Source organism: Lygodium microphyllum, chromosome 2, assembly GCF_053477565.2.
Source record: "Lygodium microphyllum isolate KBCC chromosome 2, Lygodium_microphyllum_v1.1.10, whole genome shotgun sequence".
NCBI lineage: Eukaryota > Viridiplantae > Streptophyta > Polypodiopsida > Schizaeales > Lygodiaceae > Lygodium > Lygodium microphyllum.
The window spans coordinates 57,427,079-57,453,980 of NC_141136.1; the positions used below are offsets into that span (position 1 = coordinate 57,427,079).

Here is a 26,902-nt window from a genome sequence, read left to right on the forward strand (position 1 = left end):
AGGGTTTTTACAAAGCAAATCCACTAAGAGAAAAATAGAAATCCACTATGGGAAAAACATATGAAAGACACAATGAAAATTCTTTAGAACAATTTGTCAGAGTTATTGATGGTAGCGGAAGCATCTTCTTCTTCTTCTTCTTCATTCATGAACCGGTTCTGGTGGTGATCATTCTGCATTTGCTGTGCTCTTTTCTTGTGGAAACATTCACTGGTTGTATGGCTAGTCTTGCCACAGTAATGACAAATAATCCGATCCTTGTTGTTGGTGCTGAGTCCTCAACCACGACCTTTTGCTCCATAAGTGCCCTTGGTGTACAAGAGACTATCTTTGGTGTGTTCCTTTGCATCCTTGCTTTTAACTTTGCTTTCTCCATCAAGTAGTGAGTGCTCAATATCTTTAAGTGAGAGACTTCGAACATTACTTAGGGTGGACGCAAGATTCTCATATGGATCCTTATTTACACTTGCAAGTAGTACGGCTATTGATTCATCTTCATCAATATTCTTCTTAAGAGTTGCAAGCTAGGTTTTTAGGCTCTTGAACTTGTTAATGTGTATGGTCATGAAAGCACTATCTTTTATATCCAATTTATAAAACTGCATGAGTAATTTTACCTTTGAATTCTTTGCTTGGGTACCAAAGATCCTGTCAAGTTCCTCCCAAGCAGTTCTAGCATCTCTGATGCCAAAGATATGATATAGCACATCATCACTTAGTCCCCATGCAATGATGCCTAGCGCCTTATTATTCATCTTCTTCCATTCTTTGGTTTTTGGTGGAGCTACTGCAAGGATCCCACTTTCTGAATCTTCTTTTCCGCCGTATGTATCACCTTCATCATCTTCAAAGAGATCCCAAAGGTCTTTCCTCATGAGGTGATACATGGTCTTTTCCTTACACGCATGGAAGCCTTCTCCATTGAACTTTGCTATTTGTTCGAGCTCTGCCATTTTTTATCAGCTTCAAATAGTTGAGATAATACAAGAAAAAGAGTTGCCCAAGAACACGAGTAGATTAGTGCCAAATAACACTAGTTGAGTATCAATGGATACTATGCTTGAGCTTAGTGTTGAATGTCGGTGATTTCTCATGAATTTTGTGGATGACTTCTCAGCTTATTCGGGCACTTCCAGATCTATAGTGAGCTCCAAAGAGTGTGGCTCAGTGATTAAAATCACTGTTAATGATAATAGTATGAGAAAGTCAAGCTTTCAGTTTTCTAGCTATGGCTGCCAACAAACAGACAGCTAGGGTTTTGCTCTGTGTGAGCAGTAGAGGAGAATTTTGGAAAACCCTCTTGGGTGAGGTTAGCCCACTTGGGGGACTACCAAAGCCCTATGGTGGCAGCAAAGATTGCGTCGCATGCAGGTCAAGATGATGCACGGATTGTTGCTCAATGCAAACTACGCCAAATCTAAAGGAAGCGTCAATGCTGGCCGTTGTCATCAGTTATGTCAGGCTTTGAAGTGCTGAAAGGGTATGCCTTGACCTGTAGAGAAAGTCTCCAGAAAGGATGCAAAGCTTGAAATGACCTAGTTTGCTCACACTACCTCCTCCAAGGTTAGTAGGTATGACAGTCTGCAAGCATCCACAAGGACAGTAGGCAATAATTTGTGCAATGCTAGGCAACAAAGATCCCAATGCTCTACTGTAAAGTGACATAGAGATCCTTATTGAGTCAGGAAACACTTCTTCAGAAGGATGTTTGACGAGATTTGGCTTGTGGAGGAAGATCCAGGAGCTCAAAGCAGGGTAGGTGTAGTCTAGCTATGGCAGTCATGAAGGTCAAGATGAAGTTGAAGTTGAAAAAATGGAGTCATGAGCTGGATGTAAACTGAACAGAGATAACTAGAGGTGAAGAGAAACTAGAAAAGCAGTGTATGAAGCTCTGCCATGCTTAGCTGAGCTCTGATACCATGTGAGAATGCATGGATCTAGAGCATGGCTATGGCACATGGAACACAAAGACAATGTTCATGATGACATAGATTAGATAGACTAACTGTTACTCAAGTGAATCCTGTTCCAAGATGGAAGCTTGGACTCATAAACACAATCTTGAGTATGACACTAACTATGACTGAAAGGACAGTACAATTGTATTCAATCATTGAATGATAAGAAGATACATCACTTTATAGGCTCATGATGGTTCCCTTTTTCTCCACTGTGCATATGGGATTCAAAATATCTCTTCTTGGAGCATACATCATTTGTCATTTCTCAACACACTTTGGGATTGCTTCCCAAGTATACTCCACTCCTCCCCCCTATCCACCCTACCCCTATTACAAAACTTCTAGCACTACCACTCCTGTTGCAATGGCCAAGAATGCCTTTACAAATAAGACTCATTTTAACGAGTCGAATTTCACCACTTGGTTAAACTTCATGCAACAAACACTTGAATCTCAGGGACTTTGGGACCTCATTGTTTATCCCAAGCCTATGCCGGCTAGCCAACCCTAATCACATCCGTCGATAAGGAACCTCCAATGCCACGGCCAATGTTAAGTAAATGTAGGGGTTGCTTCCTGAGTTCCACTCTCAATTATAGCATTTTCCCCTCACATCTAATCGTTGGAGTCATCTCATTGGCCGCTATGTGGCACGAGATTACCCTCAACGTATCAATCTTCATTTTGAGCTTCAAGAGTTTTCCATTAAGAAAGGGGATAATTTGAAAGACAAGTTGGCCGAATATCAGCACGGTTCCTTGTTGAGTCTGTCACTCCTAGCTCCCCGAAGTCAAACAACGATCACGTCATATCTTATACAAGTTGCTCGACAAATATTTCCATTTTATCCAACACATTATCTCACTCTGGCTGGCTAGTCCAGTGGTGCTATGTCTCCCGTTGTTGCACCCTCTACTCCATTTGTCCCAGTGGCTACTGGACATGTGGCACATGGACAGCCTCTGCAGCCTATATCTTTCACTACCATGAAGGATAAGTTGATTGGTCTGCTAGTGGCTCACTTATTTCCCTTTACACATCCATTCCTAGGGCGTTCATTGCGCCTTCTAGAACCACTTCCCTACCTCGACATATGCGATGGTGGCCACATACTTAGCCTTCGCTTTATTTAGACTTCCGTTGCATACTTACATACTCATTGCATTGCACTTAGCTTTACTTTCAGTTTTGTTTTTTAAAGCGTCTCACTACTCACCTCTATACTCGTAGATTTTAATCTCTTTTGCAAGGTTTTGTACTTCAGTGTAGTGCCACCATGCAAGATTGCACCAATCCTTCTTGAGCTAAAGACAAGAATTGCCTGCCATTTCTTTCATGGTTCCATCTACTTATAGTTTTTCTCTTCTACCAACATGGAGGCTTTCCCTCCTGTGACAAATCTCTCTTGATGCTATCACAGCAATGACATCTATCCTTGCTCTTCTAGTAGAGATACTTCATCATCTTCATCCACATGGTTCTCGACACCACACAAAGACCACCATCCTAAGGCTCGTCTACCTTCTTCAGCATCACTATCCAAGTTGAGAGGGGATTTCTACCCTTCTTGGTATTCTACAGGTTTCAGCACTTGTCTTCGATGTCGGCCTTTCCCCCCTGTTGTAACTTCTCCTATGCATCGCATGATTTCATCATCTTTGTACTAGGGAGCTTGGGCAAGTGAACAATTTCCCCACACTATCCAAGTAGCACCTTCTTCAGTATATAGCATACTATGCATCCCATTGTTCTTTCCCTCGTCATCAACATCCTCAAGTGGATGGATAAGCTTGTATTGTTTTGTGATGTGTTGGATGTACCATTCCTACTCCTATCTTCTAGCTCACTATTATTTAATCGGCTGCCACCCCTCAAATTCACTACCTCCTCATGGCACAATCAACAGATCCTCTCCTCCTTGGGTACAATTTGTGGAACACTATCTCCACCTCTTTATGGGCCATGCATGCAACCTCTTCCCTCTTTGGACCAAGAGCCCCTTGGCAGGATTGGATGATTAATGGTCACCTACTTTTGGGTCATGCTTCAACCAATCAAATATATCATTTGCTTATTTGAGATAAGGACTAGATTGTCCAAAAAAACAATATCACCTCAAGTCTCCAGAAAGGCCAAGGGTGATGGAAATCTGCAATAATGGCAGGCTAGCTTAACAAAACACCTTTCCGATCCAAGGTCTTCACTTGGTGAATGTTGATTGATGTACTTTCTCTTGACTCTGTGCTCTCCAAGTGAAGGATTTCCAATGGTTGCTGCTTCTTTTGCCAGATGTCGATCAAAACCCCTCGCCACTAGTTCCTTACTTGCTTGGTGGTGCCAAAGGTTTGGTCACTACTATCGGCCATTGGGTTCTGAGTGGTTGGCCTATCGATGCTGCTTCCAACGGACTGGATCTTTGGACATTCCAAGTTTGCGGACCCTGTGTAGGCTGATATGAAAGTGCTCTTTCCTTTCTTATGCTTCTAGGGTTGTTGGCATATATGGACCATGAGGAATGCATTCATCTTTGATGTTTCATCGAGTGTGCAAAGTCATAAAGCCCACTTGAAAGGACTTCTTCATTGGCAACTTGACTTGATTGAGTTAATAAATATTCTCCCTAGACAAGATTTGCTTGCTTGGCACACTGCAGTTCCTTTTGTCCCCCTTTCATCACTCTGATTCCTTTGTACCTTGGCTATGATGTCTCAAATTTTACACACGATGTCCTAGAGTCATCTTATATCTTGTAGCCATATAATCTTGTACTTTCTCGAATTAAAACAATTACCTTTTACAGAGAGGGAGAGAGAGAGAGAGAGAGAGAAAGAGAGAGAGATGTGTCTAATACTTTATTCAAATACATATGCAGTACAACAACCATAGCATGACATAGAGACATAAAAACCAGCGACATCACGCCATTAGTCGCAACATTGTAGCTTTTAAACTATACACAAGGTTTAAACCCTTGTGAATTTGTTGCAAAGAATAATATACCATAAAACAAATGTTTCTTGCACATAAAAATGGATCTCCAGACTAGTAAACATGAGTACGCACCTTGAAAGACTTCAATATGCCAAAAGCATACATAGTTCAAGTAAAAAGATACAATAGAACAAATGTTTCTTGCACATAAAAATGCATCTCCAGACTAGTAAGCATGAGCATGCAGCTTCAAAAACTTTAATGTGCCAACAGTATACATAGTTCAAGTAAAAAGTAGCTTTTATGCAAGGGGAAAGAGATCAATGCAAGATTATTTACCACCACAGCCTGCATTACAACTGAAGAGACATTATCACGAGCTAGGGAATGATGGTCCAAATAGATTCCCATGAGATTTGGTAAGGAATGTTGCACACAATGATGCAAAACCAATTCATGCACTGCTTGGGTGGTTTCATTGTAGAGCCTTCTTTCAGAGGATGACCTGTTGTATAGAGCTAACTTTGGCAAATTTTCAAAAAGCATCCCTGCTCTGGCAAGCAGTCCTGTCAGGTTGCTGGTACCATGCCAATTGCTGCACAAGAAAATGAATTTTTGGGCTAGTTTTTCTTCCATCATCTGATACATCCAACCTGTGCATGCATTCCCCAAAGAGACAGCCAAGAGTTTGACTCTCGGTATCAGCAAATCCACACTATCAACCTCCAACCCATCTTGTCCATCTCTTGATCCCCTCTCATCAAGATCTCTTTCAGCATTGAGTTGTGAAACATACAAATCCAGCTTATCTGAACAGTCCAATCGTACTCGTAATTCACCTTCCTGTAGAACTGAGCCAGGGATCCAATCCAACAAGGAAGATACTTCAGCCCAATCATGACGTGAGATCGCATTTTGCAAGTGCGCTTCCCAAGAAACATCATCTCCTGTTCTAGTTGCCTGGTCTAGAATAACCTGCATCAGATATCAACAGGACAAAGTTATAGTAATCTAGAAAGTTCTGAGATCAAAAAAGTTCAATTGCGCTGGGTGCTTGAGACTATCTTTCCACATAATTATCTCCCTGAAGCCTAAAGTTGGATAGCATACGGGGCCATGTTTTTAAAAGACCCTAAGGAAGGTGGTATAAATCAGATAGAGGGGGATTAAAAAGAGCAGTGATTGAAAGTGCAGCAGGTCAGACTCATCAGAAATTTTGCAGAGGCTTTCACAAACTCACAAGACAGGGTTTCAATTGGAAATGCAATGTTCTCTTGTGACAGCAAGTTAGGGTGCCAAGGCACTGCAGGTATAGTGCCTAGGCAGTGCATTAAGAACTTTCAACATGCTTTAGCAGTCTATCTTAATTACCAAAATTGTTGACTTGTTCATGGAGATCAATGGTATCTCATGCAAGTTTGCTTACAAGTTTTCTCTTCTACACAATTTATTGTGATTTTAAATCATATAGCCTACAGATTTTCAGAAGACACAATCATCTATTTGCAGGAAAAAGAGTGTAAAAATCAAAGCCATCTTCATACACGATCCAATGTTTTTTGGTCCCAGTCAGTCAGCCAAACTGCTGCAGCAGCCCAGTATCCCTCAACTGCTTCGTCCATAACAGATGGTATACTTCCCACATCATGTGTACCATCCCAGCATCCTAAAACCACGCCATCAACTTCTCCACAACTGATGACAAGATCCATAGGTGCCTTCAAGGAGCAAGTGATTTGTAATTTGATATTGGTTGGAGATTCATTTGCTGCATTTCCAGTCGGGGCAGGTAACAGTCTCTGTTGTGCTCCATAACTCCCCCAAAAGCTACTGTTTGGATAAGCTCTCTTTCACAAGTGGCAGACAAACGAGAACATCAGCAATGAAGATTGCAAGTTTGCCGGAAAAGGCACTAAAAAAAAACAGCTGGAACTTTACAAGAAATAGAGTAAAGACCTCAAGAACAGAAACTGTTTCTAGCAGCTGTATATCCTGAGAGTTGAGGCAATCTAGCCTCGCCAATTCCCTGACCACTTGAGACCTCAGATAACGGGATAGTGTTCCAAAAGCCAATTCATGTAGAACAGTCTCTGGATCCTCACCAAGCCTGCTCAGCACAGTCATAGCTTTTGACGTTTCACCCTGTAACATCAAAGCAAGACCTGACTAAGATTGCGTTTAGCAAGTCTTTGAAAAATACTGCCGTGAAGTCTGGGCTGTTGATTTACCATGAAGCACCATTAGTTTTAATTGGAAGTTTGGCCAGTATATTTGTTCACAAGAGAAAGTTCACGAGGTTACTCATATATTGTTCCTTTATTTCTTTATCATATGCAACAAGCACAGTTGTGGTGATGTCTTACTGAGTTATTTATAGCATGCATTCAGAATTATAAACAGAGAGCTGACTGTAAAATCCGATAGTCAAATCATGGAGTTATTTACCTTGCAAAATAAGTCATACACAAAGGCCCGTCCAATCCCCTGAACTTCCTTGAAAGCATTTTGTCTTTGAGCCTGACTGGTAAAGTCCTTTAACTGCAATCGATGCAGCTGGACTACAGCCAGGGGTAATCTTCCTACTTTTAAAGCTTCTCGGACAATATCTGACAGCTCCACTTTCTGTTTTTGCCACCGATAGAACATCTCACCTGAACTCTCTACAGCTTGATTTTCTATTCCAGCTCCACTTTTCACCAGCCACATCAAATCATCCATGTTCGAAGACACAACAGAATAACCAGTCTCAACTGCTTCCTCTGAACCAGCTGCCTTGTCATTGGATATGCCATCTGTTTCATTATCATCAATGGTATCCTTCTGCAAACAGATACGCTATGTTCTTACATGTAGCACTTGTTTTTCAAGATAAACACAAAACAGACACTAGGTTTTGTTTGTACCTTTCCAGGTGGCTGGGGGGATCTTCTCAACTGCAACTGGTTTTGCAGTTTTCGTATTATCTCCAGATACCTGGACATCTCTTGCAAATTCTTACCATAATTCTGATGGGAGACCAAACTACAATCGAGTTTCTTTGATAGTTTTTCCTGAACTTTTACAGCTTTCTCCCCTGTCATTCTCGCACCATACTGATATATGAGCTTTGTTGCAAACTGTGCAGCAAGATAGAGAAGCCTGAAACCAACATGGACAAAAAACAATGTAAACACAATTATTTTCTCACAGCCATTAAAAACCTTTGACTATGTTTTTAATGTTAAAAGGCCTGGAAACTATGCATGCCATAGCGAAGATAAATACTTTGCACAAGTACACCAAAAAAACTTATACCCAGCTTCACAAAAAAACTATGCACATTGATCGACAGCAGCACATGCACACCTATGCTCAAAGGACAGTGAAATATACCACCCCCCCCCCCCAACAAAAAATTTTAATTCTAAACCAAATTTTTTTAACTCCCTCTCTCCCCACCGACAGGACGTCGGGGAGAGAGAGAGAGGGAGTGAAGTGGAGGATAGGGGGGCATGCAGCCCCCCAGGTGGGAGGGGTGGCGGCCATACCACCCTCCTCCCCCTCCTATAAAGGGGAGCTTCCCCCCCCCTCGTCGAGGTACACAGCGTCCCCCCCTTCGCCCTGGTGATCACGCCGTGCAGCAGATCCTCCCCCCCTCATTCTCATCACCTCCCCCCCCCCCCCCCCCAGCTTCGCGGTGGACAGCAGCGCCCCCCTAGGAGCCTCCGTCAGAAATCTCCCCCCCCCCCCCCCTCCTCATCCATCAGGCAGAAGAAACACCCCCCGCCCATGAAGAAAGAGAGAGAGAAGAAGAGAAGGAGGGAGAGAGGGAAGGAGAAGAAGAGAAAAAGAAGAGGAAGACGAAGAAGTGAGAGAGTGAAGAAAAGAAGGAGGGAGAGAGGGAAGGAGAAGAGGAGAAAAAGAAGAAGAAGAGGAAGAAGAGAGAGAGAGAATAAGAGAAGGAGAGGGAGAGAGAGAAGGAGAAGAAGAGAAGAGGAAGAGGGAGAGAGAGAGAGTAGGAGGACAGAAGAAAAGAAGAAGAAGAGGAAAAGAGAGAGACGGAGAAGCGGAGAAGAAGAAGAAAAGAGAGTGAGAGAGAGAGAGAAAGAGAGAGAGTGAGAGTTGGTGAGTAGAGAAGGTGTCGAGGGCCGTGTTGAGGAGCCGCGTTCGTGAAGCCATTCTTTTTCAAGCCACCCCCCTCATCGGCGAAGGTCACCTTCCCACGACCTTCCCTTTCCCAAGCTTGTCGTCTTGAAGGACCGTTAAGGTCAGGACTATCCAAACTCCGCATACTAAATGGCTCCCAAAAAGAGAGTTGCGGAAAGTGTAAGTGCCAAAGCTACCAATGGTACCGGTAATGCGGGAGAAGCGAGCGGAGTGACCAACGCAACAAATGCCCCTACGATCACGAATCAAACCCAGGTTCTTTTGATATTCTAGGCTCTATAATTAATTTTGGTTAGGCATATTCTGTATTATTTCAAGAAGAAGAAATAAAGGGGTAGCTACATGTATGGAACGAGAACGAGCCTTAGGATTTTTGTTTACTCCAAGTGATAGGTTGCATGCACGAAATGGTAGAGCGTGGAGTTCGCATAAGTTTATGTGCATAGAATGATAGCTTTTACACACATAGAATGATAAGGCTTTCGCATTATTTCACATAAAATAATAGTTTTTAAACCAATTCAGTGCACGAATAGCCATCTAGAATTCATGCTTCGCAATCATGATTAAAATATACACATGAAATGATAGCTTCCGTTCATAGGATGCAATTGTACCGATGGATAGAAACCTAGACTTTCATATACGCAAGTCACATGAGAACCGGTGCATTAGGAATAAGTATTCGTTGCTAGGTATGAAGAGAGTTAAAGGTCGTTTAGAATGTACAAATATATTTAACGCACCATGTGCATGATAGGTAAGTTTGATTGGAAAACTCTGCATAGTACCGCACTAAGAGAGATGGAAGAGACGCATGCATCTAGACTGTATCCTGAAGGCCTAGATGAAAAGTCTTGCGTTGCCAAGTGTGTTAACTGAACTTGGTTAGAGAGAGATGAGTAAAGAACTGAAAGAATAAAAGACCCCTGGTTGGGTTGCGAATAAGGTATGTCCGTTGCCTTGGTTGACGACTTAATGCTCTGAGTTAGGGTTAAGATACCATAAGGTAAAATCCAAGGGGAAGAGCAAGTCAAAATAAGTTAACTTACCAAGAAGATTTGCTTGCATGATCTTGTTTGAGGTTATTGGGATCTCGCCAAGTCACGAACGATCCAGGATCGGACGCTGGGAGCATCCGGGAAAAAGATCCAGGATCGGATGCTGGGAGCATCCGGGAAAAAGGAATCACACCTTAGCAGTTGGTCGTACAAACGGCCTCCGAAATGCTTGTGATTATACACTTAGGTACATTATTTGATCTCCTTTGCTCAAGGAACTAATTCAAGGAAAAACACGTAATGCTTCAAGTTAGAAGCCTGGAGGGAGAGGCAGGAACAGTTACCTCCGACTGTCTGTCTGGCTCTATCCAACGGGGTTGTTAGCCATGCCGGGTATATGGACCTAACCCGCCGCGAGAAGTCTCTCCGTAGGTGCTGCTCGGAGCGGGAGGACGTTTGGGTGCCAGGGGAGACTCTGGCTGTAAATTCCTTGCCTCCGGATCCCGCACAAGAGGCCGACGTGACTCGAGATGGGATCTCGAGGTTTGTGTACTAGTTAACGGGCGGAACTTGAAGCAGCAATCCTGTAGATTGCTGGGATAGCCTTTGGGCATGATACTTGATGTACTCCGAGATTATGATAAATAAAGAACAGATATTTGAGAAAAAGAAACTTACTTGACATTATTTTTGTATCAGTGCCTAAGTTACGTGAAGGAACCAGTGATTAAATTGATTAATTAAGAAAGTTGCTTTTGTATGTCAAACGTAATGTGGTAGATAATTAGATAACTAAGCAAACTGAGGAAAGTGCGGTGGACGTGACTTGGGTCCGTCTTACGGAAGGGTGGTCCCGGTTAGCTGGAACTTTTCTCAAAAGACGAGATAACGAGACTATGAAGACCTAGCATCAATAGAGTTAGAATCCCGATTTATGTTGTTTTAGGGGAAAGGAATGGGACTATGCCTTATGGCAGAGAGGTTGAGCTTCGCATCCCTCTCGTTTCGCATTCTCCATGAACTAAGTGCAGCATGAATCCGCTTCGACTCTGTTGTTCCTCCGCAAAGTGGTTCACCTGGAGCTCGACACTAGCTACTTCCCAGAGACCTTGCTGATAGGAAAGGAACCTTGACTTCAGGTTGATCCTAAGTGGAACGGCCGGACACTTCCACTCGGGGAAGACTCGGGAAGACCTAGATCGCAAATCCTATGACATTCCTTACGAGTGCCAGGCGGAGCTTTCTAGACCCTCCTCTCGATGGGCTGCTAAGACGTGTCCCACAAGCGGACGAGCGGACATGTTACAATTGGTATCAGAGCGAACCAACGAGATCCAAAGATTACAAGGGAACTTAATGGAGAAAAATAAAGGGAATAAGGGGGATAGTCAAGGAAAGGTGAGTAGAACAGAGCAGTGTTTTCTGTTGAAAACATTTCTTTACTCACTTATGGATGCTGGGTTGCAGAGTCACGAAGCATGGAGCAAGTTCTTGGTGTTCCAGGTCATGTTCATGACTGCAATGCATGCTTCGAATTATCACCAGAGGCTTGGCATGATGGATATTCTCGACCGCATCTATAATCCTTCACCTCTGTATGCGGAGCGGAGATAGACGAGAGATTCAGAAATATACTACATAGCAGCCCACCGACTCGCGTACCTTCAGACCAACTTGAAGAGAATCAAGTGGATGGAGAATTTAAAGATCGTGAAGCTGTTCATCTTTATCGAAGCTCACGCAAACACAACTTTGCATGTTAGCGGTCGGCAAGTCAAGCAAAACAAGTACGTCTATGAAGAGGTAACCCGGGTGATCTCTGCTGACAGGATCAAAGTGTTAGGGCGCTATGAGAAGAATGGGTATCAAAGAAAGAGATACCCCAAGCTTCCTATAACTTACCGTTTCCTGAAAATCCATGACTCCACTCCATATTATTATTCCGTCCCTGTAGCCGATTGTAACACAATCCTATTTTTCCCAAACTGATGTATCAATCAACTTGTCCTACTTATCCAAAATAAATGGACTCAAAGGGTTATGCCCTCATGAATGAATAAGACTTTTTACAATTGTCTATCTTGATCGTAAATGTTAGCTAAGGTGTTAAGTGATTAAATCACTTGGCTAAAAGTTGTGCTAGTCGTATTAACGTAATATGGGGAACGTTTGATAAGATATTAACATAAAGAATCTTATTGTCTAGACGCAACCCCAAGCGCAGGTTCCAAGTCCGACTCCTGCACTAAGTACAGCTGTGGTTCAAGAGAAGAAGTTCCTTCTCGAACAAATTAAGCCACCCGAGTTTGATGGCAAGGCAAGGACTGTTCAAGCCGACGCCGAGATCTGGATTGAGTCCATGGAGGACTATTTTGAGGCAGCAGAAACTGCACCTGCTAACCAAGCCATGCTCGCCAAACTTAAGCTTACAGGCGAAGCGAGACTTTGGTGGAAACAGTGGTGCAGAGACCAAGCGATCTCAGAGAGGACAGTCACTTGGAATAAACTTAAAGAAGCTGTGCGAGGGAGGTATCTGCCACCTGCCTACCGTACACAAAAGATAAATGAATTCTATGACTTGAAGCAGCTAGGGTTATCCCTGGAAGCATATTATTCAAAGTTCATTTCACTCCTAAAGTACGCGCCTCCAATGGATATGACACAACAGGTGTCTTTGCTGGGTTGAATCCACCCATAAACACTCGATTGGAATCAATGCGCCCAACGGACCTACAAGATATACTCATTCGAGCTGCTCCATTAATACAGGAGGTGCAGACCAAACCAAGGAACAACAAGATTCGGCCTTACAGAGATCAGAATAAGGGTATGTCTACGGCTCAGACCAAGAGAGCACAGGATCAGAATCAGGGCCAAAGAAAGAAAGCTAGGGCCAATGCTGTCAACAACTTTGTTCCTACACAAAGTAATTATCACAGCCCACATTGCTTCCATTGCAACGAGCCCGGACACTTCAAGAGGGAGTGTCCCAAGCTTAGCAGAGGACATCGCCAAGGGTAATTCCAAGGTCAAAATAGAGCCGCTCATGGCCAAAGAACCACCGTCGTGGCCAGAGGGAGAACCTCCAGTGTTTCCAACAAGGAGCTAGACGATGAAGAAGATCCATCCATGGATGCTGACATTGAGAGGACAACGGTTCACGCCGCTCTTGTTCTCGGTGATTCAAACTCCATCAAATTATCAAGGTAAAAGCTTCAAAACCCTGATTGACTGTGGCAGTACACATTCCTTCATTTCACCAATCTGTGCAAAAAGATTAGAGATAGCCACAATAGACGCACCTACTTTACTTATGGAATTAGCAAATGGTCGTGAGGTCACTTGTACTAGGCAAACTGCTAAGGTGAAATTCCTACTGGGTGAGAAGCCAACTTTGGTGAGATTCAGAGTAATGAACCTAGATGTCCACGAATGTTTACTCGAAATGGATTGGCTAATACCCAATGATGCCCACATCCACTGTGGGAAGGGCCAAGTCTCCTTTCAAAATTCTGAAGGGGAACTAGTCACGACTCAAGGAGAGGCTGGTAAGCCAAAAATACAGTTGGCAAAAGCAACACGGATAATAAAAGGTGTTAGAAAGAGCCTACCTGTCTATCTGATTAAACTGAATAAGCTAGACCAAAATCAAGAATCTGGGAAAGAATCTTCATGGTTAAAGGAATACGCAAAAGTATTTTTTGAATATCTGACAGAACTTCCTCCTCAAAGGGAAGTCGACCACGAAATCAAACTTATGCCAGGAGCTGCACCAGTCGCAAAAAGACCATACAAGATGTCCGTTCTGGAAGTTATTGAACTGAAAGAGCAACTCAAGCAACTGTTAGACCAAGGCTACATCCGTCCTAGCAATTCACCATGGGGAGCTCCAGTGCTGTTCCAAAAGAAGAAAGATGGAACGCTTCGTCTATGCATTGACTACAGAGGGTTGAATCAATCAACTATCAAAAATAAATACCCCATTCCAAGAATAGATGAATTACTTGACCGTCTTCAAGGAGCGAAGATCTTCTCTAAGATAGATCTCAAATCCAGATATTATCAGATAAGGATCAAAGAAGAAGATATCCCAAAGACTGCATTCAGTACAAGGTATGGACACTTCAATTCCTAGTGATGTCATTCGGGCTGACGAATGCTCCTGCTACCTTCAACAGATTAATACAGGATATCTTTAGGCCCTATCTTGATGACTTCGTACTCGTCTTCTTTGACAATACCCTAGTCTACTCTAAACAGGAAAAAGATCATGAACCCCAGCTTCGCACTGTTCTTGAAACAATTTGAGCACACAAACTTTATGCCAAGAAGGAGTGCGCATTTTTCAAGCGACACATTGAATATCTAGGATTCATTGTATCAACGGAAGGAATTTCAATAGATCCAGCTAAGGTCAGAGACGTTCTGGAATGGCCAACACTAACTTCTGTCAAAGAAATACGTAGTTTTCTTGGGTTGACAGGATGGTACACGATTTTCATCAAATATTATGCTTTGATTGCAGCACCTCTGACTGATCTACTAAAGAAGCAAGCAGCAATTGTATGGTCACCTGCCGAACAGACCAGCTTTGGCAAACTAAAGCCAAGCTTAGTATCAGCACCCATCCTGAAACTTCCTGACCTTAGTAAGGAGTTTGAAGTGATAATTGATGCTAGCGCACTTGCTTTAGGATGTATACTTATGCAAGAAGGTCATCCCGTAGCATATTCTTCAAGAAAATTGAAGAGCCATGAAAGGAATTATGCTACCCACGATCTGGAGCTGTTGGATGTCATCCATGCTCTCAAACTTTGGAGACATTACTTGCTAGGTAACAAATTTTCCTTAGTAACGGACCACAAGAGTCTTAAATGGATTTTCACTCAGAATGAGCTTAATATGAGGCAACGTCGATGGATCGAAGTGCTGGAAGAATATGATTTTGAAATCAAATATAGGCCTGGAAAATAGAATGTAGTTGCCGATGCACTCAATCGCAAGGCATTTCTAAATTCTCTTATTTTGCAAGATCCATCAATGGCAAGATCTCTAGCCACAAAGGTATCAATGCCAAACAACCCGATTCTTGAGCTAGCAAAAGATGAGGCATATCATGACCCAGTCTATCAGAAAATGCTAAGGGAGATCCCCATCAAGGATCAAGACCCGAAGCTAAAGACGAAGTATTAAGAATTCTCTGTCAGTAGTGGACTTGTCTACTTTAGGACAAGATTATGTATCCCTGCAGGCCAAACTCTCAAGCAGAAGATACTGTGGAAAGCCCATGACTCCTCTTTCTCAAGACATCCTGGTTATGCCAAGACCCTTAATGTAATCAGAAAGAGCTATTATTGGGAAAGGCTCAAGGGTGTCATACTCAAATATGTCACGGAATGTATGTCTTATCAACACATTAAGGCAAAACATGTCAAAATGCCTGGGAAATTGCAACCACTTGACATTCCACAAATGAAATGGGAGTTCATTAGTATGGACTTCATTGTTGGCCTACCCCAAGTTCAGGGAGGATATAACTCTATTATAGTTGTACTGGATATGCTCACCAAGGTTGCACATCTCATCCCTGTCAAGACAAACTATAAAGCTTCAGACATCGCAAGATTATTCATCAAGGAAATATTCAAACTGCATGGGTTACCCAGAAGAATCATTAGTGATCGTAACTCTCTCTTCACATCACACTTCTGGAGGGTTATCTTTGAGGCTATTGGAACTCAACTCTGTTTCAATACAGCTTACCATCCCCAAACTGATGGTCAAACAGATCGAGTCAATCAAGTCATTGAAGATATGCTTAGGGCATACTGCTGTTGCGAACCCAAAAAGTGGATTCAATACTTACCGCTGGTTGAGTTTTCCTACAATGCTTCTTACCAACACAGTATTCAGATGACCCCTTCAAGCATTGTATGGGCATGATAGCCATACCCCTTTGAACTTCTCAAAACCAACTTTGAGGGTAGAAGCTTCAAGGCAGATGCTGGAAGACATGGATGATCAAATCAAATCAATAAGACATGACATTCAAGCTGCCAAGGATAGACAGAAGGTTTACGCTGACTTGAAACGGCAAGACACATCCTTCGTCGAAGGTGATATGGTCTTCATCCGCATATGCCCTAAAAAGAGTTCACTGTCCTTGGGAGAGTACAAGAAGCTAAGTCCAAGGTATTGTGGACCTCATAAGATCACTAAGTGCCTAGGACCTAATGCTTACAGACTACAGTTGCCCGCAAACCTAAAGATTCCTAATGTATTCCACGTTAGCCTATTGAAAAAGTATCTACCTAATCCAAATCATGTACTTGATGATCAGCAAATTATAATGCCTAGCCAAGGAGTCCTTGAGCTACAGCCTGATAGAGTCCTAGATGTCAGGGAGAGGCATTTGAGATCAAGGACCTTGAGGAAATACCTCATCCAGTGGAAAGATTATCTCGAAGAGGATACCACCTGGATAGATGAAAATACTCTCAATCAACAACACCCCCAAGTCTTCTCGAGATGAGGACATCTCGATTCCTCTAAGGTGGAGAGGATGTAATATACTCCCCCCTTAACAAAAAATTTTAATTTTAAAGCAAATTCTTTTAACTCCCTCTCTCTCTCTCCCCGCCGACAGGACGTCAGGGAGAGAGAGAGAGAGAGGGAGTGAAGTGGAGGATAGGGAGGTATGCAACCCCCCAGGTGGGAGGGGTGGCGGCCATACCACCCTCCTCCCCCTTCTATAAAGGGGAGCTTCCCCCCCCCCCCTGTCGAGGTACGCAGCGTCCCCCCCCCTTCGTCCTGGTGATCACGCCGTGCAGCAGATCCTCCCCCCCTCTCGTGCTCGCCACCTCCCGCCCCCCCCCCCCCCCGCTTCGCAGTGGACAGCAGCGCCCCCTAGGGGCTTCCGTCAGAAATCTCCCCCCCTTCTCGTCCGTCAGATAGAAGAACCCCCCCCCCCCCCTCCCCGTGAAGAGAGAGAGAGAAGAAGAGAAGGAGGGAGAGAGGGAAGGAGAAGAAGAGAAAAAGAAGAGGAAGAGGAAAAAGAGAGAGAGTGAAGAAGAGGAGAGGAGAGGGAAGGAGAAGAGAAAAAGAAGAAGAAGAGGAAGAAGAGAGAGAGAGTGAAGAAGAGAAGGGAGAAGAGAGGGAAGGAGAAGAAGAGAAAAAGAAGAGGAAGAAGAGAGAGAGTGAGGAAAAGAAAGGGAGGGAGAGAGGGAAGGAGAAGAAGAGAGAGAGAGAAGAAGAGAAGGACGGAAAGAGGGAAGGAGAAGAGGAGAAAAAGAAGAAGAGGAAGAAGAGAGAGAGAGAAGAAGAGAAGGACAGGGAGAGAGAGAAGGAGAAGAAGAAGAGAAGAAGAGGGCGAGGGAGAGAGAGAGTAGGAGGAGAGAAAAAAAGAATAAGAAGAGGAAAAGAGAGAGAAGGAGAAGCGGAGAAGAAGAAGAAAAGAGAGTGAGAGAGAGAGAAAGAGAGAGAGTGAGAGTTGGTGAGTAGAGAAGGTGTCGAGGGCCGTGTTGAGGAGCCGCGTTCGTGAAGTCATTCTTTCTCAAGCCACCCCCCTCATCGACGAAGGTCACCTTCCCATGACCTTCCCTTTCCCAAGCTTGTCGTCTTGAAGAACCGTTAAGGTCAGGACTATCCAAACTCCGCATACTAAATGGCTCCCAAAAAGAGAGTTGCGGGAAGTGTAAGTGCCAAAGCTACCAATGGTACCGGTAATGCAGGAGAGGCGAGCGGAGCAACCAACATAACAAATGCCCCTCCAATCACGAATCAAACCCAGGTTCTTTTGATATTCTAGGCTTTATAATTAATTTTGGTTAGGCATATTCTGTATTATTTCAAGAAGAAGAAATAAAGGGGTAGCTACATGCATGGAACGAGAACGAGCCTTAGGATTTTTGTTTACTCCAAGTGATAGGTTGCATGCATGAAATGGTAGAGCGTGGAGTTCGCATAAGTTTATGTGCATAGAATGATAGCTTTTACACACATAGAATGATAAGGCTTTCGCATTATTTCACATAAAATAATAGTTTTTAAACCAATTCAGTGCACGAATAGCCATCTAGAATTCATGCTTCGCAATCATGATTAAAATATACACATCAAATGATAGCTTCCGTTCATAGGATGCAATTGTACTGATGGATAGAAACCTAGACTTTCATATACGCAAGTCACATGAGATCCGGTGCATTAGGAATAAGTATTCGTTGCTAGGTATGAAGAGAGTTAAAGGTCGTTTAGAATGCACAAATATATTAAACACACCATGTGCATGATGGGTAAGTTTGATTGGAAAACTCTGCATAGTACCGCACTAAGAGAGATGGAAGGGACGCATGCATCTAGACTGTATCCTGAAGACCTAGATGAAAAGTCTTGCGTTGCCAAGTGTGTTAACTGAACTTGGTTAGAGAGAGATGAGTAAAGAACTGAAAGAATAAAAGACCCCTGGTTGGGTTGTGAATAAGGTATGTCCGTTGCCTTGGTTGGCCAGTTAATGCTTTGAGTTAGGGTTAAGATACCATAAGGTAAAACCCAAGGGAAAGAGCAAGTCAAAATAAGTTAACTTACCAAGAACATTTGCTTGCATGATCTTGTTTGAGGTTATTGGGATCTCGCCAAGTCGCGAACGATCCAGGATCGGACGCTGGGAGCATCCGGGAAAAAGATCCAGGATCGGATGCTGGGAGCATCCGAGAAAAAGGAATCACACCTTAGCAGTAGATTGTACAAACGGCCTCCGAAATGTTTGTGATTATACACTTAGGTACATTATTTGATCTCCTTTGCTCAAGGAACTAATTCAAGGAAAAACACGTAATGCTTCAAGTTAGAAGCCTGGAGGGAGAGGCAGGAACAGTTACCTCCGACTGTCTGTCTGGCCCTGTCCAAGGGGGTTGTTAGCCGTGCCGGGTATATGGACCTAACCCGCCGCGAGAGGTCTCTCCGTAGGTGCTGCTTGGAGCGGGAGGACGCTTGGGTGCCAGGGGAGGCTCTGGCTGTAAATTCCTTGCCTCCGAATCCCGCACAAGAGGCCGACGTGACTCGAGATGGGATCTCGAGGTTTGTGTACTAGTTAACGGGCGGAACTTGAAGCAACAATCCTGTAGATTGCTGGGATAGCCTTCGAGCATGATACTTGATGTACTCCGAGATTATGATAAATAAAGAACAGATATTTGAGAAAAAGAAACTTGCTTGACATTGTTTTTGTATCAGTGCCTAAGTTACGTGAAGGAACCAGTGATTAAATTGATTAACCAAGAAAGTTGCTTTTGTATGTCAAACGTAATGTGGTAGGTAATTAGATAACTAAGCAAACTGAGGAAAGTGCGGTGGACGTGACTTGGGTCTGTCTTACGGAAGGGTGATCCCAGTTAGCTGGGAACTTTTCTCAAAAGACGAGATAACGAGACTATGAAGACCTAGCATCAATAGAGTTAGAATCCCGATTTATGTTGTTTTAGGGGAAAGGAATGGGACTATGCCTTATGGCAGAGAGGTTGAGCTTCGCATCCCTCTCGTTTCCCATTCTCCATGAACCAAGTGCAGCATGAATCCGCTTCGACTCTGTTGTTCCTCCGCAAAGTGGTTCACCTGGAGCTCGACGCTAGCTACTTCCCAGAGACCTTGCTGATAGGAAAGGAACCTTGACTTCAGGTCGATCCTAAGTGGAACGGCCGGACACTTCCGCTCGGAGCAAACTCGGGAAGACCTAGATCGCAAATCCTATGACATTCCTTGCGAGTGCCAGGCGGAGCTTTCTAGACCCTCCTCCCGATGGGCTGCTAAGACGTGTCCCACAAGCGGACAAGTGGACACGTTACAGACAGGCACAAAAACATACACTTCTCTTTCTCTTTGACAACATAAGATAAATAGATGAGGGTGGCCTTCATGGTCACATGCGATATAACTAGAGTCTTGTACATACATGGATGATAGATCATAGTGCTAAATGCATACAATGATAATAGATACAAAAAAGAGAGAGGCCTATGATAAGGCATCGCTATCCTCATCATCAAAACCATCTGAGTGCCCATGAAGAGAGTCTGAAGATAAATCCTCGGCATCGGATGATGAGACACTCTCAAACTCATCCTCACTGATGAGGTTACCATCATCATCAAATGATAGCTTCCTAAGCGTCGGCTGTGTAGGCAAGGGGGAGAATGTCATCATGAGGCATGTGATGGGAGACTAGAGCCCCATCTCACATATGTCTGCAAGCCACTCAAACCACCCCTACTCAATGTTGGGGACGGTGCCAAACGACCATGCCCTTGTTACCACCTACTCGAACTCCTTGCCCACAAGCACGCTAACTGCAAGTGTCACGAGTATTTGCTACTATAAGCTCTCTATAGAGCTCCGCAAAGATCATCTCCTCCTCCTCATCCACCTCCTAATGTACGCTCATAAGAGTGTCGCCCATCAACTTCAATTTATCAACATTCACCTACACAATGCACATAAGATTATAAATACTAAAGTCTAAATTGTAAAGTATAAGCTTTAAAGTTTAAAACAATAAATTTTAAATTTTATGATCAATTGTTTACCTACTTTGAACTACCCATGCTCATCATAGCCCTCATCATACGTAAATATGCATGGCAATAGACTAGCAGCTCTAACTGGCATGTGCTAAGCCAATTGCGAATCTTCATGTGAATGAGAGAATAGACACTCTAGTTTCTCTCACATGCACTTGAAGAGCAGTCCTCAACAAGGACTCTAGTCTCTCATGGCTAAGGGAAGAGGGAGTCTCCATCTCGTATCCAAACTTTTGCTACCAAAATAGAGCCTTCAAAAGTGACTCTCTGCTCCAACAAGTGGAAGAAGCAAAAGCCATAAGCCCTCTCTAATCTATATAGTATCTTAGCTCCTCCAACATTGTATTGTGGTCATCCACGAAGACCACACGAATCAAATATGCAAGCTGATACGAACAGAGCTCTCTATCACCCATGAACCCCGACAACTTGTAGGCCAGATGCACAAATGCTGCAAAACCATGGATGGGCTTCTGCATCCATGCCCATCTCTTATTTACTATCTCTAGAACATGTGCACGTTGTGTCTATGTGATCATTGTGCAAGCATATGCCTCCACCAGTGCCACTCTAAAAAAGTGAATGAGAAGACCCATAGTAGACCCCTCGCAGTCACTCATACGTAACACCCTATAAAAGGGAGTCACGACAATGACAATGGCATGGACTTTCTGCCAAAATTGCACATTGAGACACAACCGCAGCATGGCTTTGGCCTCCTTTGTCTCATACTAATCCCACTCATTTCAGAGAGTGGACACCACTGTTTGCCATAGAGCAAACTACACCTCATTAAAGGCACTCGAGAAACAATCACATGTAAACAAACCAAGTTTAAGAAAGCTTCTTCAACTCGAGTGTGCTATGCTCGCGATACATCACAAGCACCTTCACCTTTACCGTGAAGAAGGTAACCACTAATGTAGCTTGTGGACCACCACCCTCTTCACCCACTTGACTCCCTGATGTCCTCCATGAGCAAGTCCAAATAATGACTTGCACATGGAGTCCACACAATCATGGGAAACTAGGCCTCAAGCAAATGGCCCATGCGCCGACAATTCGATGCATTGTCAATAACAACATGCACCACATTGGAGAGGTCCACCTACAACCACAAATTACAATACTTAGAGAGAGAAAGTTGAGCTTTGAAAAAATGAACTATCAAGAATCGAGAGAGAGAGAGAGAGAGAGAGAGAGAGTTGGAGGAAGAAGAGAATCGAGATAGAGAGTGAGAGAGACTTCAAAATTCACGAATTATGATCATTGAATTATAATTTAAAATTTATAATACCAAACTCAAAATTATAAAAGAAACTAATTTAAAAGACAATGTATACCTCAATAATAGCTTGCCAAATGTGGCAATAGATGAATACCCTTGTTATTTTCCTCCTCCTCTTACCAATATCTATGGCCTTGAAAAACTAAGTGCCAAGTGAACATGACATGAGCATATTGATGATGCCCCGTTTCTTACAATCACTCCATCCGTCGGTGAGAATGGAGCGACCATATTTTGTCCATGCGGCCCAAATAGGATCAAGGGCTCCATCAATCCTCTCCTCTTCATCCATCTTTTTCGTCCTCGTGTCATCGTATGTGACACCCATCCATCCTTCACATGGACCCACATTAGCAATGGCTTTTACCATCTTCTTCCGTTGCTCTTGCTTTAGAACATTGAATGCAAGATTGCACTCAATCACTGTGCGTGCAATTTCAATGTCTACAAGTCGTTGCCTTTCTCTAAGAAACACAACCGATCCACGCACATGACCGCGAGCTTGAGAGAGAAAGAGAGAGAGAGAGAGAGAGAGAGAGGATTGTCTCTCCGGTGCTGCATGAGCCTCAACTCTATCTTTTTCTGGAGCCAAATTTGGATGTGGAGTCCCCTACCACCAATGGTGATGGCCTCACCTGCATTGGTTGAAGATACACCCACATTCGATGCTTCCTCATTAGTAGGCATATGTATTGGTGCCGATACGCCACTTCCTCCTCCTCTAGTGAATCCCCCTCTCATCTTGGTGAGAATCTTGTCCACAATGTTCTAAGGAATTTCATTGCATGGAGCAACTTGCCCCTCCCTGTCTTGGAAAGATGTTGGAGAAGTCGAGTCGCACCCCTTGTGTAGGACTTCCCACAATACTTACACATCCAATGACGGGAGTTGGACTTCTTTGTATCCCTCTCTTCATGGATGGTGTACAAATTGAAGGCCTCATGCTTCTCACAAGTCATGATACTAATGGAGAGGGAGAGTGAGAGAGAGGCGCCTAAGGGATAGTGAGAGGCTTGAGCCTTGAGAAGGAGAGGAGAGTGAGAGGCTTGAAAGTTAGAGAGAGAGAGGTGGGATAGGCTTGAAAGTTAGAGAGAGAGAGAGAGAGGAGTGGGAATCAGGATAGGCTTGAATCTTAATACTAGATAAATAGATAGCTTGCTTGAAGAGAGAGAGGCTTGAGGATGCTTGCTGATTTGGTGTAGAAGAATGGAGGGGAGAAGCACCATTTATAGGCTAGAGAAGAGAGTGAAAGAAGAGAGGAATCCAAGGTGGACGAAGAGAGAAGACTCGAGTGTAGAAAAAGAGCATCCAAGGCTACAGCATGGGATCCAAGGGGGCTCCGGTGGCAATGGACATCCAATGCCAAATGGTCCAAGTGGTAACTTACAATTGACAATGGGCTCCAAAGTGTGTTGTGTGGGCAAAAACGGACTAAAATGCGCAGCAGGCGACTTTGACCAAACACGGAATGCGCCAAACACGGTGGGCTAAAATGCCATGTTTTTTCGTACGAATCCGTATGGATACATACTGTACAAATTACACTGTGATCCTTGCTGTTAAGGATAGCATTGTAGTGCATCACAAGCTATAGCTAGGAGCAAAGGGTTTAGAGGTTACACCAAGAGAGAGAGCTCAATGAGGGTCATAGGATCCTAGCCATCTCACGTAGAAATAGAACAAGAGGCGATGCCAATAGGGAGAGAGCCTTAGAAGCTGACCTTATAAAGAAACTCAATAATATCAAGTAGGCAATGACCCCTACAGCTTCTTCGAGCAATTTGTGTAGGTGTGTGAGGCTAACAATCTCATGGACCCTACTCAACGAGCACAAGCATTTAGTCTTTGCTTGGGAGATAAGGGACAGACTTGGTTTACCACTCTTGATAATGCCAAACGTAATAACTTCACCCATATGAAGGATCTCTTCATGAAGAGATTCTTGGAGACATGATACGTACGAAGGCAACTATCCTGAGCTCAAAAGTGTCAAATTAATGTATTTAAAACCATATAAGTATTTTCATGAGCCAATGAAAAGAGCCCTTTGCACTTACCAAATACAAATAAAACATGCTTTTGGATGCTTTCGGCAAGACAATAACAAAACGCTACCCTAGGACAAAGGTGAGCAAGAATCAAAAAACATGTAACATCTCCCCTTTTGAAAAAGCCTGCTTTGGATAGCTGAATTCAAGCAAAATGATTGCTCCACTACTCACTTAAAACACCCCTAGCAACATGAGATGTGACGTGGCTAATGTTTCTAGCCACCATACATTCATGATAAGAAGGATAAATAGAAATTTCAATTTATCTAAAACAACATCATGGTGCACCACTCAATAAGTCACAAGGCTAATGTCTCTAGTTACCACCTAGGACTGATAGAGAAGAATTTAAACCTTCAAACTACCCAACTCAAGGTCGTGGACCATTACTCAATATGCACCATGAAGATGTATTTTTTTAAGAAAGAAACAAGAGATGGTTACGGGAATTATTCGAGCCATTCTTATACCTCAAAGGCAACAAAGTCGCATCTTAAAAATATTTAGCTGCCTTTAATCTATCACAATAAAGTCATTGCTCTTGCCATACATTGAACAACAATGTTGATGGTAACTTCCACACAATCTTCTAGAACAAAGAGCAGCAATCAAATTGTAGAATCGTGATCTTGCTTTTACAAACACACAAATGAGTGGATAGCCAAGATAGCATTAGGTGCGATTATCTGATTCAAACGATTCCCTGCTGACAAACAGGTTGGTTAATTTTATCTTTGAACACATTGCAAAGCTATTTTTAAGATGATGCACCTGTATGTACTCTATGAAGTTTAGAGAGCTCATATTTTATATTGCTTCATTTTCCATATCTTGTTTTTTTATCTCCAAGATGTCATGATCAATCTGAATGACAAAACACGGCACTCCCCATACTTAACGTAACCCATATGCACCACGTGATCACCTCTGCTTCCAGATTGCTGAGGGCTGATCTTATGCTGCTTTAGCCTGTTGACAACCTAAAGCCTCTCCGCTTTCTCTAAGTACAGCATATTTATAGAGCAGTCATGACTTCTTATCGCATGCCTTTGCTGACAAAAGTTTTCACTTGGTGGAAAACGAACCAGAAGATATTAAATGATCAGGGAAACTATAAGGTTCACCTGATTCTATGATTCTTGCTTGTATTACAGATTAAGCAAGATGAATACAGATGTTGCACTTTTCTACTGAGATGTCCATGTAGCTTCATGTTATTTCAAAGCAAGGAATTTTAAGGCCCGTAACACCCCATTCATGCACAAAGACAACCTGCATTAAATTACCTCGATGCCAGTCCTAGCTCATTATCTCCACCACATTTATTCAGCATCAGTTCTAAAGCAGCAAAGAGCAATCTTGGAACTCCAATCTCAGCAGCTCCCACAGGTACTAATCCATCTAGGGCCCTATGTAATAATAACATTTGCACTCGAGTTAGTAATACTGATTAAGATAGTAAATTGTTAGCATTCACATAAAACCACCAACAAGACAAAACTCTACAAGATAGATACATTCACCAGCATAGTCACAACTAAAGCAAGGATTTTTTGACAAAATGTAAAACATAATCAGCATACTAATTCTCAACATAAGGGGACGAATGCTTACTGCTCTATTTCATCCAGTTGTGAATAATGTAGAGCCAACTGCAGCCTGCGCAACCTGACTACCTGCTGACACCAGCCTGGGTATTGAAACACCCCAGTCAAAAGATGATCATGGCAATCCTATCTGGTTTCTTTTTACGACACTTTACAAGAACTAAATAAATTTTCGAGTTGCTTTTTGCAACAAAGCAGAGCTTAAGAAGTAACTGGCATATGCAACTGCTTTACAATCAATACGCATCAGAAATCCTACCAATTCAAACTGTAGTTCAAACATGACTTGATCACAATAAACAATAGTTCCAAGCTTTATGACATTTTCTCAAGAACAGAAACATTTAATTGCACACACACACATCCCCCCTTTTAAATCACAACTCTCCACCACCCTCTACCTTCTCACACCAGACCAGACACCCGTAGACACTCGACCCAACCCCACCCACAAACAGTACTCCCTCTCACTACCATCCCGCAACCCACCTACCCTCAACCACCACTGACAGGCTACATGTTTTTTTATTTCATTTTAATGACAATAAGAAACAGGGCAGGCCCTTATCCTTAAATAGGGCTAGGAACCAATGCATTTAAAAAACGACGTAGTCAAGGTAAAACATCTTAGTCGCAAAGTTTAGCAAGAATAAGGCCTAAAAGCTGGTTTTTCCTGCCGAAACAGTCCATCAACAAGTTGAACATTATGAAACAGTCTTCGAGCTGTGTACAAAAGGTTCTTAACCTTATTGTTTGTTATTTGATTTGATTCAAGAAGACAGATAGGAACGATTCTATTTTTTTCCGTTTTTAGGCCCACCCTAGCAAGCTCGCACTATCCGAGGTACTAGATATGTAACAGTGTTTTTTCAAGGAAACCAGTGATACATTATCGTAGACTTTTGTCTATAAGTCATTTAAATCAAGCCCATTGGGGTTGCCTTGTTGACACATTAGCAACCACCGCGTTGTACTTCATAGATCAAGAGGGTGGGTGGGTCCCCCCGCCAGAGGTAGCATTGCTACCTCGACAGCAAGCCATACCTTTCCTCAATATGCCCATCTTTTACCACAGAATTCTAACTATGCAGGCCTTGGCCATAAATGCAGTTTGTCTTCAAACTTCACACTAAACTTAGGCACAATGTTGCAATCATCATAAGATTTAGCATTTCTTGCACTTTTTCTTGCCTTTCTCATTGCACTTATCATTGCAATTTTTATTGTACTACAGCCTAATGTGACTCTACTGCCCACAATAATGACATATCAAAAAGGACTTACGACCGTGGGACTTACTACGTGATTGCCCATGAGACTAAGACTTGCCCTTGTTGGACACT

At 43.0% G+C, this 26,902-nt stretch overlaps 1 protein-coding gene across 1 annotated transcript in view; it reads right to left on the reverse strand.

The window, feature by feature from the left end:
* LOC148039768 (spatacsin carboxy-terminus protein) overlaps positions 1 to 26,902 on the reverse strand; it is a 151,449-nt gene that overhangs the window by 96,572 nt on the left and 27,975 nt on the right. The window contains exons 3-9 of the mRNA XM_087693879.1: positions 25,567 to 25,642; positions 25,239 to 25,361; positions 7,796 to 8,030; positions 7,338 to 7,712; positions 6,849 to 7,034; positions 6,437 to 6,739; positions 5,232 to 5,867 (exon numbers count right to left, since the gene is read on the reverse strand). Coding sequence (XP_087550005.1) covers positions 5,232 to 5,867; positions 6,437 to 6,739; positions 6,849 to 7,034; positions 7,338 to 7,712; positions 7,796 to 8,030; positions 25,239 to 25,361; positions 25,567 to 25,642 — 1,934 coding nt within the window. The remainder of the gene's footprint in view (positions 1 to 5,231; positions 5,868 to 6,436; positions 6,740 to 6,848; positions 7,035 to 7,337; positions 7,713 to 7,795; positions 8,031 to 25,238; positions 25,362 to 25,566; positions 25,643 to 26,902) is intronic.